The sequence below is a fragment of the Argopecten irradians genome, chromosome 6, assembly GCF_041381155.1.
Source record: "Argopecten irradians isolate NY chromosome 6, Ai_NY, whole genome shotgun sequence".
NCBI lineage: Eukaryota > Metazoa > Mollusca > Bivalvia > Pectinida > Pectinidae > Argopecten > Argopecten irradians.
The window spans coordinates 15,327,345-15,343,184 of record NC_091139.1 but is presented as its reverse complement, the minus strand read 5'-3'; the positions used below and the strand labels follow the sequence as shown (position 1 = coordinate 15,343,184).

The 15,840-nt window shown below is 35.8% G+C and overlaps 2 protein-coding genes across 2 annotated transcripts in view; one reads left to right on the top strand and one right to left on the bottom strand.

Moving 5' to 3' along the window:
• The first annotated feature begins 40 nt into the window (after positions 1–40).
• LOC138325124 (homeobox-containing protein 1-like) lies at positions 41–6,354 on the top strand. Its single transcript, XM_069270569.1, has 7 exons — positions 41–295; positions 777–1,423; positions 2,038–2,123; positions 2,542–2,703; positions 3,140–3,340; positions 3,533–3,631; positions 5,719–6,354. The coding sequence occupies exons 2-7, from the start codon at positions 852–854 to the stop codon at positions 5,916–5,918; spliced, it is 1,320 nt and encodes a 439-aa protein (XP_069126670.1). The 5' UTR covers positions 41–295; positions 777–851; the 3' UTR covers positions 5,919–6,354.
• Positions 6,355–10,550: 4,196 nt separating this feature from the next.
• The window catches only part of LOC138325122 (structural maintenance of chromosomes protein 6-like), a 30,783-nt gene continuing 25,493 nt past the window's right edge, over positions 10,551–15,840 (bottom strand). The window contains 7 exon segments of the mRNA XM_069270566.1: positions 10,551–11,493; positions 12,406–12,503; positions 13,158–13,310; positions 13,856–13,897; positions 13,899–14,015; positions 14,898–14,997; positions 15,600–15,718. Of these exon segments, the coding sequence (XP_069126667.1) occupies positions 11,376–11,493; positions 12,406–12,503; positions 13,158–13,310; positions 13,856–13,897; positions 13,899–14,015; positions 14,898–14,997; positions 15,600–15,718 (747 nt within the window). The 3' untranslated portion in view covers positions 10,551–11,375.

The following is a 15,840-nucleotide window of genomic DNA, read 5'->3' as shown; positions in this document are numbered from 1 at the left end:
GCAATAAACAAGCCGGTGGTTTAACCGAAGTATGACCGAGAGCAGCGAGACATTTCCTTCCCAGCCAATCACGACTCAGAAGACTTAGTTAGTTGATTACAATAGAGACAAAACAATACGCTCGAATTATTTATATGTCATTGTGTTAAAATGGGCGATCGAACATGGCAAGCTAAATGTCAACAAAGCTAACCACGTGTTAGAAAATCAATCAAGCGTGGATAACCTCGTTTTGCATGTCAACGTGTTTAGTAATGATATTCAAGATGGAGGCGCCTAACTAGGTTTTAGAGAGGTTAGTATTTTTTGCCGATTGTTATAATAATTTGCGATTAGTGCGCGAAGAGGGCATATGCGCATGCATTGTTTAGAAGGTAACGTACACATTTGTGTTGGTAACTTTATATAACTAGCTATAGTTAGCTTGAATGCTTTTAACGTTTTAGATAAAACTAATCTAAGAGCTCGAGCTGGGCAGACAATGGGATATTTTAACAATATCGGAAGTGTTATCCGAGACCTTATAAAATCATGAAAATAAATACTTATAAAATCCATATAACTTACACTGATAATCCAAATGGTAATATTTATATCAAATGTCTTGGAAATTTAGTAAGATTTTAAGTATAAAACAGTTATGTTTTAACTTAATTACAAGGGCCTTTATGCTTCATATTTTTTTATCTCTATTGGTTGAGTACTGTAATCTAATTTGAACTCAACTTATGCATAATTTTTATTATTTGGAATTCAATTATATTTTTTTCAATTAGTTGCAGCATGCTGACATAGTGCCCATGCATGAACAGTGTGGCAGCCAGTTGTCCAGTTGGTGGAGATAGGAGACAATGTCTGGACGAGTAGGCCAAGGCAGCAGACAAATGTTTTCCATTGAGCAGATCGAGTTGATACGTCGTCTGAGGAACAGTGGCATTACCAAGGAGGAGGTTGCCCAGGCGTTTGATTCGTTTGACCGTTTAGACAATGAATTAGGGTTACTGTATAGCGTCCCAGTGTCACTACAGTCCCAGCCTTTTGTTCGTAACCAAGTCCAGTCTTCGCATACTAGGGCACCAGTATCGAGTGTCCCTCGGACAAACGTCCACTCAAATCAGACTGACAGCTCTTCGTCATCATCACAGAATGTGGCCCAGTCACATAGTGGTCCTCAAGGATACAGGGCCCATCCGTCTAGTCAGGTATACCCTGTATCAATGTCTAATAATACCCGTGCAATCTCTCAGCCAGCATTTCCGGAACGACAGGTAGCTAAAAGGCCACGCACTGAAACCATAGACTTAGTCGATGATATAGACACCACAATCTCTTTTAATACTGACGAGGATAATAGCAACAACAGTTCAGCATCGGCATCCAACATCTCTGAGGAAATAGCTACAGAGCTTCGGGAGTTGTTAAAGTAGGTATTTGTATCTATGAATTCAGACAATGTAGAAATTTGGTCAAATAACTCTTTATTAGTGCTATATATGGAAGCTAAAAATGCTGATGACAGATAAATAATCAGTGCTTCAGTTAAGATGCGTACATGGGTAAAACACCCATTGAAAATCTATCAATTACTTCTAAAAATTATATATGTGTACAAATTACTCCTACAATATTTGTATTACTCAACCCAATTAGTCATGAGCGCTTACTACCTGAAATAAAATCAGAAGAATTAATTTAGCAAAATCAGATGAATTCCAGTCATTTTCAAGAGTTTGCATCAACTCTTATTTCAGATATACATGTATATTTGTACAATTGCTATGTTATCATTGATAACTTTATACTATAGCCACATAACTTTTATTGAAACATCTCTGTTAAGTTTCGGGTTTACACAGAAGTCCTTCAAAAGTGCGAGTACAATTACTTGCTCCTCAAATAATTATCTGAAGCACTGAATAATATGATACACAAGGACATATTATCAAATTTATCTATAAAGAAAACAAAACACCGTAAATGAAAAGCTAAGAGCATGTACTGTTTCATTTACATTATCTTTGCTATGAACTTTTACAGACAAGGTATCCAAAAAGCTGGAGATGAGGTTCGTTGGTTCATTAGCCAGTACAACATACAGCTGGGGCAGATCGCAACTATGACAGGTAGGTACACCTATATCCTTGTTAGTGATGTATCAGTGCATGTACAAGCCTTCCGCTGTGTAAACAAAGTGTCACTCATTGTGTCAACCTCATCTTGGTAGTTAATTTTAATGACCAGAAGGTTGTTTTAAACACTGATCACCAGTAATGTCATTTGATTTTGTTGCTTGTTGTTTGGAGGCCATGTAAAACGTTATGGATGAAGATGCAAAAATTGAGATTGAAAAAAACGTACCGATGCACTTTATGTGTGGACTTGTATTCACCAAGATTACACACTGAACATGGGTATTTTTGTCACTTCTAAATTAAAATGTATTACAGTGTATTATAAAATATAATGTACTTGCCATATCTGTCCCTAGTATTCTTAACTAACTTGGATGAACTTTCACCACATTTTGTTCTTCCTCTTCAGGCCAGAGCTTTGCCACCGCCACCCAGTTTTTACAGGGGGAGTACAATAGTATACCTCAGCACTGCCTGCAGAGCATCTTCACCTGGTACCTCGCCTACAAGAAGACGGTGTCGGCCCCTCCTTCTTTACCACCCTCGACCTCTCCAGGAGGTTCACAGCCAGGTAAATACAGCAGGCTTGGATACATTCTATAGGATACTTGCTGACTCAAGTCAGTTGGTCCATGGATTCTCTGAATTTACTTCACTGAGATGCTCCTTTTGAGAAATACATAAAGGAATGAAAATGTCGATTTGAAAATGATTAATTTGTAACAAATCTGGAAGACAATTTTAACATTAATGGTAAGAAATTGGTTTTTCAATGATTTTACAATTTGATAAGAAATAAGTTATTCCCCCTAGGTAGAAAACATTAATTGGTATTCCCCCATGGTAATTAACAGTTACTCCCTCTTGTTGCTTCCCCTTATTAGATAACAGTTATCCCCCCTTATACATTGCGATAAATGTTATTACTCAACATAATATCAGGCTTTAGACCATAGAAAATCATAAAATATTCTATTCATTTTCTTTACCTTACCTGGAAATTACAGGTGCTCTGCCCATGATAAATCAGAAAGTGAAACTGCCGGACGGTCAGGAAATCTTCATCCCCCATCAGAGACGAGAACGCTTCACTTTTCGAGAAAAGCATCTGGAGGTGTTGGAAACCTGTTTCAATGAGAATGCCTACCCCTCCCATGAACAACGCGAGGCTATCTCTCACATGTGCAATATGGCTGTCAGTAATATGGGTATGCAAAACTTTTTTTCAGCTTTACATTAGCCTTATTTATTGTGTGCTATGGGATGCAGTGACAGGATGAGAGGATTCTGAACCATTAACTTTATAAGGTTTTGTAATGAATTACTGTATTTTATTTCATTTTTTTGCTGAAATCCAAAATTATATTTAATACAATGACTTATATTTTATTGGTTGTCAGGAAACCGTTCGTTACACGACAGAGAAAAAGTCACGCCACACATGGTGCTAAATTGGTTTGCTAATCGCAGGAAGGAGGTGAAGAAAATAGCTAGAGAAGGTAGGTACACAAGTAATTTAGGAAATATTGTAAAGAGGACACATAACCTCTTTGCATATTGCACAGTTATCTCCCTTGTGGGTAAGTATCCATTGTGACGTTCATTTAGACCATTTTGCTCGCTGGAAATTACAGGTGCTCTGCCCATGATAAATCAGAAAGTGAAACTGCCAGACGGTCAGGAAATCTTCATCCCCCATCAGCAAACATATGACGTCATTATATCAATACCTACCTGCAAAGTGGGTATGCAAAACTTTTTTTCGGCTTTTTAGTGGAAATTTGCATTTTCCATCTTCAATCTACATTATTAGGGCATTGAATCATTAAAGAATATAAATTTTCAATGGTCAGCAATTTTCATCAAAAATTCATGTCTATTGTGTGGTATGTTGTCATAGCAACTAGGTGACTATATCCTAATACTGTAAATATCTCTACCTTTATGACATTCTTCCTCATCAATATGACTGACTGAGTGCTTTGAATTCTGTAGACAATTCTATTCCTATTTTATAGCTGTTTTACTTTACATTAGCCTTATTTATTGTGTGCCATGCAGTGACAGGATTAGAGGATTCTGAACCATTAACTTTTTTTATTTTTGTCACTTCTGAGGATTTATAACGTCTTGTAATGAATTACTATATTTTATTTCATTTTATTTTGCTGAAATCCAAAATTATATTTAATACAATGACTTATATTTTATTGGTTGTCAGGAAACCGTTCGTTACACGACAGAGAAAAAGTCACGCCACACATGGTGCTAAATTGGTTTGCTAATCGCAGGAAGGAGGTGAAGAAAATAGCTAGAGAAGGTAGGTACACAAGTAATTTAGGAAATATTGTAAAGAGGACACATAACCTCTTTGCATATTGCACAGTTATCTCCCTTGTGGGTAAGTATCCATTGTGACGTCATTATTTTGCTCACAAACATATGACGTCATTATATCAATACCTACCTGCAAAGGCAGATAGCTGTGTTATATACAAATATAGAATAATGCATACAGTGTAATTTATCTCTTGATATAACTAAAATGTTAACTGAATGCAATAAATGAAATGTTATATGACATATCCAGAGTTTCTAATAAAAATTCACAGAAAAATATATTCCCATGAAAGATTTAGTAATTTGTACATTTGGAAGCAAAGAACCTATGATGTCTATATTAAATAGGTTTCTGATGGTACCAGAAACACAAGCATTTCCAACCAATCAAATAATCCTTTATGCCTGCCCTATCTGTTATGCATTTCTTATGGGAATCTCGACAGCTTTCTTTGCTAAATATAGCAAGGGCGTGTTAATGGCATGATATATCTTGCTCCATTTTTGCATCATGATTGACATAAATGGAATATTGTTATTGAAAACACACAAAATCTAGAAGGCATCAAAGGGCAGTAACTCAATTAATGTTAATAATTTCTCATCATAAAAACTACCGTGTTCGACCCAATAAGTGCCCAGGGCGTTTAAAAAATTGAAAAAATGAAAAGGTGCTAATAAGAGGAAATTATTACAAATCTAGACAGTTTTGTGTAGTTTTGGTCTTTATCTATGTGTGATCAATTGAAATGGAGGCCTCAAAAAGGGGAGGGGCGCTTATAGAGACATGGGCTCTTATTGGGTCGAATACGGTAAGTCTTAAGTGTATTCACTTTTCATTGGACTTAGCTGTATTTATTGGGCAGGGCATTACTGCACAAGCATAAAGGGGACTTTTTGTCACAGCAAAAAAATTCTACCCTGCATAAAGTTTTGTGAATATATTTCCATATGTTATAGATATCGTGAAAATAACACCATCACAAAATGTTTACTCTTGTTTATTGCAAAATTAAGAACTTGTTAAGAAAAAAAAGATATCCATGTTAACAGTATTCATATCAACCTGTCATCTGTGCCCTGATAACTAATGTTTGTCATATAGTGAATGGCCTAAGCCTACAGATGTCAGACCATTTAGACATGATACCTTAATAGTATGTGAATATTGCAGGGCCTTTTTATTTATTACACCTTCATGCACATGTCAAACTTTTATAGATCATCGTAACATTTTGAATTACAGAGGGAATTCCCGAGTCGGAAGTGGTCTTGCCCAGCAAAGTAAACAAACGTCCCATCTCCTTTGATATCTCTATGGACAATGTAACTCTGTCTCCTTTGGAACAAAGTCAGTGTGACCAAGGTCAAGCTGACCATAATGACCAAAACACCATGGACCCTGATGACCGCACATCTCCTTCCATTAAAAGTGAACCAGGCTGACTGGTTTATTCCATCAGCTGATAATCTGCCAAAAGGGAAATTTGAATTCCTAGTTAAAACCGTTTGGTAAATATATGGTGCACACAATACTGTTGGACATATTTTGCTTCTAGAGTTGATGATATTTTTTACAGCATCAAATTTTTTATCTCCAGACATTTTGTTTGGAACAACCTCCTTACGCCAAATCATTGTGAATGTGATTATAATGTACAATTTGTGATTTCTAGTCTTAACATGCTACTGTTCAAATTAGTGATGTTTCAGTTGTACAAGCAGATTAATATAAATGTGTAAAACCAGATTTTTACTTGTCTACCTGTTGAGGTCAAAAGTGTAGAATATTTTTTCTCTCTTGTTTTACTACTAAGCTTTCTTGTTACACATAGACCAAGTATTGTTGATAAAATTATCTTGTTCCCCCTCCCCCCCCCCCCCCAAAAAAAAAACAACTCATGAAATCATTTTCCTAATTAAATGATGCTCATGAAATCATTTTTGAGTGGATGTCCTAATTAAATGATGTGACAATGAATACCTGCTTTTGAGTGGGATGTCTCTTCACAATGTCTATTTCATTATCTGAGAAAATTTATTACTTAATACTGATAAACATTTTGTTGTATAACATTATGATGCAAAGTTGTTCAGAATTTAAACAAGGAGTTGAATGTCGCCAAAGAGGTAAGGTCATGGGCCAAGGTTACTAAGTCAAAGGTCAAGGTCAAATTTTAAAAAAATTATTTTTCTCATAATGAAAGCATGAGTTGTTCAGAATTAAACAAGAAGTCAACTCACCAAAAGTTTTGACTGACCAAAGGTTAAGATCATGGGGGGGTCACTGCATCAAGGTTGTGGACACATTTGCGCCATTTTTGGACTTTTTAAACAATTTGTTCCAATGATGACATTGAATAAATAAAATTATTCATTGCTTAAGATATTTATTTAAAGTCAATATGATTTGAATCAAAAAGGCTGCAAATCAGTCATTCTTGGCACGTCAGACACATAGCGGGGCCCTTTCTGACGTGTCAGTGTTCTAGTTATACATTTGTATTAAACATTTAGTCAGAGGTTCAATTTGTTATAATCTGAAATCCTAAGACAGTTTCTTTATCCAGCAGATGAACTTCCCTCTGTATATAACCAGGTGAATTCAATCAGTATTCTTCATACGTTTTGTAAATGTGTTTTAAGTTTGTGATGTAGATTTCTTTATAAATTTTCAGTAGTTTATTAACAATTGTATTATCAAATGAAACAATACAATAAATGCATGTCTGTTGATGATAATGAATTTATTATACCATGAGATACTTCATATGTTGTATCAACTGCAATAAAAAAGTTTTTATAAGAGATTAGAGTCAAACTCTTGTTATTTGTTAGACCTAAATACAGAAATGTATGTGGTCCTAATCTGTCAGAGTTACTTCCCTTTCATTTTGTCTATACTGGTGAAAGGGGAGATAACTCTATAACTATACCGTAATTTCCCTATAACGAGGGCACCAGGGAACGGGTAAATGGCCAAGGGGGGCACTGTTATTTGAGACCATTTTTAGATGTTTTTTTTCTGAAACAGACTATCGGTATAGTCATCTTGCTTTTAGTTTTCATATTAACTTACTATACTGTAACCAACTTACGTTTTGAAGTCGAAGTAAGTATTGAAATTACATAATTATGAGGAAATGTATGCACCAGAAGTATTAAACATTGGTTAAATATGTCTGTTTCATGGAATTTTGGCATTTCATGCTAGCCTGTTTGTTTACCATGCCTACACAAAATGGCGGGACTGTGCTTTCAATCGCTACTTTCGTTTTGTGGTAGATGGGAATCACTGACAAGACCACACAACAAAATGCTTAGAAATGATAACATTCCTGTTATTTAGGAAACCTTTATCATAGATAAACATGTACAGTAAGTATTCATAAAACCTGTATAGACATTGCTAAAATGTTGTTGCCAGTTAGTCTTCATCCATACACGTGTGTGGGCATTCAAGTGACACTTTTTATTTTGAACATGGCGTTCTCGCTGTTTCTATGTGTAAACACTTGGCAAAGATGTCCCAAGTTGTCCAATGCAATAAAAAATTTTTTTTTGATTTTTTAGCGTCTGCAAAGACAAATCGCAACAATCTGGCACAAAAATTGTATGAAATTAGTTGATTTTTTTTTCAGCATAAAACGTGGGGGGCGCCCTTATTAGAGGAGGCGCTCTTAATAGTCTTAATTGGAACAAGAGGCCCATAGGGCCTTAACGGTCATCTGAATACCTTGGCAATAGTAAAATTAATAATATAAGGTGTCACTTTGTCAGGACCATGTTAGGATCATTTTCAATTTCTTTCAACAAATTTTATTTCAAACAAGAGGCCAAAGGGCCTTAACATATAGGAAATTAATTAGATATAGTGTCATGGTAGCCATCTTCGAATTGGGATCTGAACCAGAGAAGTAACAATACTTTGTCGGGACCATGTCAGGATTATTTCATGCAGGTTATAGCAAGATCTTGAGAAGAAGTTCAAAATGTGTTTTCAAGATGGCGGCTGTGGTGGCCATCTTGGATTTCGGATCGACCCTAAAGATAACAACACTTTGTCGGGACCATGTCAGGACCATTTCATGCAAGTTTCAGCCAAATCGCACCGGTAGAACTTGAGAGGAAGATAAGAAGTTCAAAATGTGCTTTCCAGATGGCAGCTGTGTGGCCATCTTGGATTTCGGATCGACCCGAAAGATAACAATTAACACTTTGTCGGGACCATGTTAGGATAATTTCAGGCAAGTTTCAGCCAAATCGCACTGGTAGGACTTGAGAAGAAGTTCAAAATGTGTTTTCAAGATGGCAGTTGTGGCAGCCATCTTGGATTTCAGATCTAACGGAAAAATAACAACACTTTGTCGGGACCATGTCAGGATCATTTCCTGCAAGTTTCAGCCAAATCGCACTGGTAGAACTTGAGAAGAAGTTCAAAATGTGTTTTCAAGATGGCGGCTGATGGCGGCCATCTTGGATTTCGGATTGACCCGAAAAATAACAACACTTTGTCGGGACCATGTCAGGATCATTTCATGCAAATTTCAGCCAAATCACACCGGTAGAACTTGAGAAGTTCAAAATGTGTTTTTGAAGATGGCGGCCATCTTAGATTTCAGATCAACCCGAAAAATAACAACACTTTGTTGAGACCATATCAGGATCATTTCATGCAAGTTTCAGCCAAATCGCACCGGTAGAACTTGAGAAGAAGTTCAAAATGTGTTTTCAAGATGGCGGCTGTGGCGGCCATCTTGGATTTCAGATCGACCCGAAAAATAACAACACTTTGTCGGGACCATGTCAGGATCATTTCATGCAAGTTTCAGCCAAATCGCACTTGTAGAACTTGAGAAGAAGTTCAAAATGTGTTTTCAAGATGGCGGCTGTGGCGGCCATCTTGGATTTCGGATCGACCCGAAAAATAACAACACTTTGTCGGGACCATGTCAGGATCATTTCATGAAAGTTTCAGCCAAATCGAACTTGTAGAACTTGAGAAGAAGTTCAAAATGTGTTTTCAAGATGGCGGCTGTGGCAGCCATCTTGGATTTCAGATCGACCCGAAAAATAACAACACTTTGTCAGGACCATGTCAGGATCATTTCATGCAAGTTTCAGCAAAATCGAACTGGTAGAACTTGAGAAAAAGTTTAAAATGTGTATTCAAGACGGTGACTGTGGCGGCCATTTTGGATTTCGGATTGACCCGAAAAATAACAACACTTTGTCGGGACCATTTCAGGATCATTTCAGGCAAGTTTCAGCCAAATCGCACTGGTAGAACTTGAGAAGAAGTTCAAAATGTGTTTTCAAGATGGCAGCTGTGGCAGCCATCTTGGATTTCAGATCGACCCGAAAAATAACAACACTTTGTCGGGACCATGTCAGGATCATTTCGTGCAAGTTTCAGCCAAATCGAACTTGTAGAACTTGAGAAGAAGTTCAAAATGTGTTTTCAAGATGGCAGCTGTGGCAGCCATCTTGGATTTCAGATCGACCTGAAAAATAACAACACTTTGTCGGGACCATGTCAGGATCATTTCGTGCAAGTTTCAGCCAAATCGAACTTGTAGAACTTGAAGAAGTTCAAAATGTGTTTTCAAGATGGCAGCTGTGGCAGCCATCTTGGATTTCAGATCGACTATAGGTCAAATAAAATTTTAAATAGTTTCTCAAAAACAATGATAACATATATAAGATACAACACCAAACAAATGCAAAAATCCCTGCATAATCTTAGTTTAATGACAGTGAAGATTCATTTGGTTATTTTGTCGTCTGGTGTAGTGGTAGTTAACTAACATGCAGGAAACAGAAAATTACCTGCATTTTTAAAATTAACACTGAATCTACTTTAATAAGATTCAGAAGGCTATGATAGGTGAAGTATTAAAGGTAGGCTTATAACTTTTACGACCCTACAAAATTATCTATCTCATTATACATTCCAATTCAAAAAAAAAAAAAACTTTTTCGGTAAAGTAGTAAGCCTTTAAGACATGTGGTTACAACATTTGACCAAAGGAATGGTACAGGATCATTGCTGTTTCCATTAAAACCAATCAAACAAAATTTTCTTTAGTAATTTTATTGAAAATTTAACAAATAACAATATCAAATGTCTAATTATTGTTCACAATTTCAACATCCACGCAGACATGTAACAATAAGACGACTTATTCACTTATTGTAGTTTAAAACTTTGAACCTAAAATTGTATGAGGTATCAAGAACATTTACTTTAAAACGTTTTATTTAAAATGAAAATGAGTTTCTGCTTAATTTGCCTGGTGAATGCTTTTTCAATCCACAAATTACTAGGATTTTTACAGCATTATCTGAACCAACCTGTCGTGGAAAAGCTAAACATGTGAATATGAAGTAGTTTTGCCTATTAGTATTATTATAAATATGACTAGAAGTTAAAGGTATTTTTCAAATTGCCAACCTCCTGATGAATCATAGAAATTAGCACAACAGGAAAACTTTTAATTACCAATACTATAAAACGAAAATCACCTTTAAAAACTTCATGAAAAGTTAAGATGTTGATTTTAGAAAACATAAATTACATATGGAAATGCTCAATAATTACTTGATAATTCCTGGTCATCATACCGGTGAATCACATATTGGGATAATATCAAGTTGACCTCGTAATGTAAGCACTACACTGTTTAAATGTCACGATCAGTATCACATGATAATAAAAGTTAACTCAACATACAAACTGGCGTAAAAGTTCCCAGCAGGAAAAAAAAAACCCAAAAAACCATGCTGTCTATTACAGGCATTCACTATCAAACTGTTCCATAGATGACTGACACAGCCTTTGTTTTCAAAGGGAGTGAACTCCCTTTCCTTGCTTTATTGGAGTTGTCTTCCCGTAATAGATTTTCAATCATCTTCTTCCTCCTGTTGCCTAGAGATTGGTTCGAATGGCAGCACGTCCTGGCCTCGGTCAGGGTCGGGCATACGAAATATGTTCAACCCTTTCACCTTGATGCCTAACTCACTGAAAATCAAACAGAGATTATGATACATATAATATTTCAAGTATGGTTGGATTCAATATATAAATTCAACACCATTTGGAAATTATAATTGAAGAATGATAAGGGTTTATCTTTTTTCGTTGTCCTATTAATAGACTGGGTCTTTAACAGTTATATTCCATAGTACATTTAGATTTTGAAGCATCTGAAGCAAGTAATAGTCTGTAGTAAATATCAATTTATCTGAAATGCAAGACAATTCATGTAGCTTCTTCTAACTAAAGTCAAGTGTTATGGTAAAATAGGATTGAAAACTATTTGTAGGTACTTGTAACAATTTTTAATTTTGAGAGTTAACTTCAAAGAAAGTGAAACAATTCAAATTTATGTAAACCTCAGGAGATTGGCCTAAATGCCTCAGCTTATTTGGATGTAGAGATTGGCCTAAAACCCTCAGCCTATTTGGATGTAGAGATTAGCCTAAAACCCTCAGCCTATTTGGATGTAGAGATTGGCCTAAAAGCCTCAGCCTATTTGGATGTAGAGATTGGCCTAAAAGCCTCAGCCTATTTGGATGTAGAGATTAGCCTAAAACCCTCAGCCTATTTGGATGTAGAGATTGCCGCCCTAAATGTAGAGCCACAGCCTATTTAATTTGGATGTAGAGATTGGCCTAAAAGCCTCAGCCTATTTGGATGTAGAGATTGGCCTAAAACCCTCAGCCTATTTGGATGTAGAGATTAGCCTAAAACCCTCAGCCTATTTGGATGTAGAGATTGGCCTAAAAGCCACAGCCTATTTAATTTGGATTGTAGAGATTGGCCTAAAAGCCCAAAGCCTCAGCCTATTTTCATTTGGATGTCGAGATTTGCCTAAAAGCCTCAGCCTATTTGGAAGAAGAGTTAAGAGTTAAGAGAGAATCTTTACAATACCTCATGTTCTGTGGAGTCAGGAATATAAACTGTCTGTGTAACTGCTGTTTAGCTACGGTCAGCATCAGATCCATTGAAATGCGTCGGTTCACCATATCCTACAGAAGGAATAACAATACTAATAACTAGAATAGTCGCCAGAGTGGACGACTAATACCCCCACTGCACAAATATGGTAATAACTCCATTAATAGGGCACATTGCATTTTACTCAACTTCCCTTTATGTCAGGGTTCTGTGTACCAAATTTTATCAAAATCTATCAAGTAGTTGAGGAGGAGTTGTGTCTACAGACAGACAGACAACCCGATTCTAGTATATCCTCCTTAACTTTGTTATGGGAGTATAATAAAATTTCCTAAAACTTGCTTGATTATATGAACACGATGTAAAAAGAGACGGTATCATACTAAGGTTAAATCATATTTTACGAAGAAATACCTTCCTCTTGGACTGCATGTATATGTCTAAACAACGGCTCTAAAAAGTTTCTTTCATCTTTAATTTCTCTAATTGGATACTATCCTTTTGGTCACATTCATTTGCAGACCTAGTGAAGTTTATGACAGAGACTCTACACTTAGTGAAGCCTCATGATCAAGGGCTGAAGATCATGACAAAGTCTTCAGTTGAGACTTAGATAATCACAGTAAAAGTCACATCATGGTTGATTGACTTTATAACTGAAGTCTAAGATTTTTTTTCAAATATTGATCCTGGAGTCAAGTTACATGAGATAATCCGTTACTTACCATGAAGACATCAAACTCATCTAGACATCGGAATGGTGACTCCATGGCATCCCAGAGAGCCAGGATGAAACAGACCGTCGAGAATGACCGTTCTCCACCAGACAGAGACCTCATGTCTTTAGCTCCGTCTCCGTCTGATGTGTTGGGTTGTACCTATACAGATTAATACATAATAATGAGAGGGCCTTAAAACTTGTCAAAAATAATTCAATATCAGCCATTTTCTTAACTAAAAATAACCATACATGTATATGAGATAAAAACGATATACATAATTCAATAAGTTTAGAAACTCATCACTTTTATTAGAGAAGCAAACTGGATAATTTAGAACATGATTATAATATCAATAACATAATACTTTTAACTCATTCACCCCTTAAGACACATTTGAACTCTTTTAACTCAAAGGCTAGAAGAGTTCATTATGAGTTTTAGGGGTGAGCAAGTCAAAGCATTTTAATAGCTTTTTGTTTCACCAATTTTACAAGTATTCTATGAAGCTGAATATATAAATTTTCCTTTTCATAATATTTTAATAAATTTGCCACTCATATGGTTGAATGTGAGACTTACTGAGATGTCTAGAGTTTCTTTTGGATGATTGAAAGTATTTCATGAAGCCGAATATATAAATTTTTCCTTTTCAGAATATCTTTTTAATGAATTTGCCACTCATATGGTTGAATGTGACTTACTGAGATGTCTAGGGTCTCTTTTGGATGATTGAAGGTCATTTTTTCCTTGGTACTTCCTATTACTCAGAAGCATAACAAAGAAATATTTGGCCCTCAACGCAATTGACTTTCTGAACTCGGTGTACTGTCTCTGTCGCTGAACCATCACCTTATCTAAGCGCTGTAAAATATTGATAATAGATTTTATGTAGGTTTAAGTAAGTTTAACATCCTATTAAGTTATTAACACAGCCAGGTAGGTTCAATGTTGTACCAGGTTTAAAAGTGGAGGAAAGCTTAAGCAGAGAGAAAAATCACCAAACTAAGGTCAGTACTTGGTAACAGATCCGCATACTTTTCAACTCTCAACACATTTTGGTTTTACTAGTTTAAATCGCCAGGGTCATGTAAGGATGTGCCAGGTTTGATGGTGGAGGAAAGCTAAAGTACCCGGAGAAAAAACCCAACGACCAGCAGTCAGTACCTGGCAACTGCCCAAGATGGGATTCAAACTTGTGACCAAGAGGTGGAGGGCTTGTGGTAATGTGTCAATGTAAGAGAGAGTGTACCGGTATATAGTAAGCTAATATATAACAGGTGTAAGAAATAAGGTCTCAATGTGATGTTGATACATGAATACATAAATGTAATGTTGGAGATAGCTCTTCTCCATGGTCAACTGGGTGCCTGTTCTCAATCTGAAATTCATCAAATTTTGTAATCTTTTGTAGCACTGGTAATTATAGACTAATATTACATCTGTATAGACAACCATGTACACTCAACTTTCTGTCAAATTTTTGAAATGCATTAAAATGTCACATACACTGGATTACAATCTCATCCATTAGGCCCTACCCCTTTAGTTCACCCCTAGTTTTCCTTTCTCTCAAAAACAACTGTGACCAAGTTTGGTTAAAATTTGCAGGATCATTAATGAGAAGTAGCAACTAAATGAAAGGTTGACAGATGGATAAGGCAGAAAGCCCAATGACATATGGACACTTAAGACTGACAATTTCAGACGAGGATTAAAATAGGTAAAAGGCAAAAGGCAACTTACATCCATGAAATTTTTGACTCGTTTCACCTCGGCTTGAATTTTTTTGTAGGAGTTCTTCTTTTCATAGTATGTTTTTGTAATCTCATTTGGGTTTCCGTGGCTGTAAAGTATTACAGAATATTAATGAAAAGCAAGGCACTTTAGTATTTTTATTCCAATTCTTGAAGGAATTCAACAACTTTTTGAAATTCATAACAACATACAGAAGATATCAATGAATAATACAATAATATGGAAATCATCAAGTATTTTATCTGAACTAGGATCCCACTTTTGAACAATTTTCTATAATTACTGAGTTTAAGAGATGTTGATCTCTCTTGATCCATACAATGTAGATAGTGCTTTAAGGGTTCCAATATAATGATATTTTTTTTTTTTTTTTTAAATTATCTCAAGTTTGAGAAATAAAATCATACAGCAAAACACAGATACTGTAAACCAACTATCTTTTGCGGCAACTAAATTTCACAATTTCTATTTCAAAGCATTTTCACAGAGATTAAGTTTCGCAGGTTTAAAATCGAATGGAGATACCTTTGAATATAATTGTGCAAAAATATTAGAAGATATCAATTTGTGGAGATAAACTTTCGCAAAAAATAAATTGCATGCGAAAGAAAGTTGGTTTACAGTACATTCAAATAAACCTTTTATTTAGTCCACAGAGCAGTGTAAGATGAAGCATTTAAATGATCCTACCTTTTCTCCTCAACTTTAATGCGCTTGGTGATTTGATTGATCTCACTCTCCAGGTTCTGTACCGATCTCCGCATGTTGACCTTTCTGGGACATATCTGCTCTGCCTTAGCTGTGTCTTCCTGTTAACAAAATATACCTGTGTCACTAGGTGTACAAACTACCACAGGTAAAATTACTTGTCCCAACAGGAAGACTTAAACACTACTTTAAAGTCACTCTTTGACTAAATTTTCTTGATCAT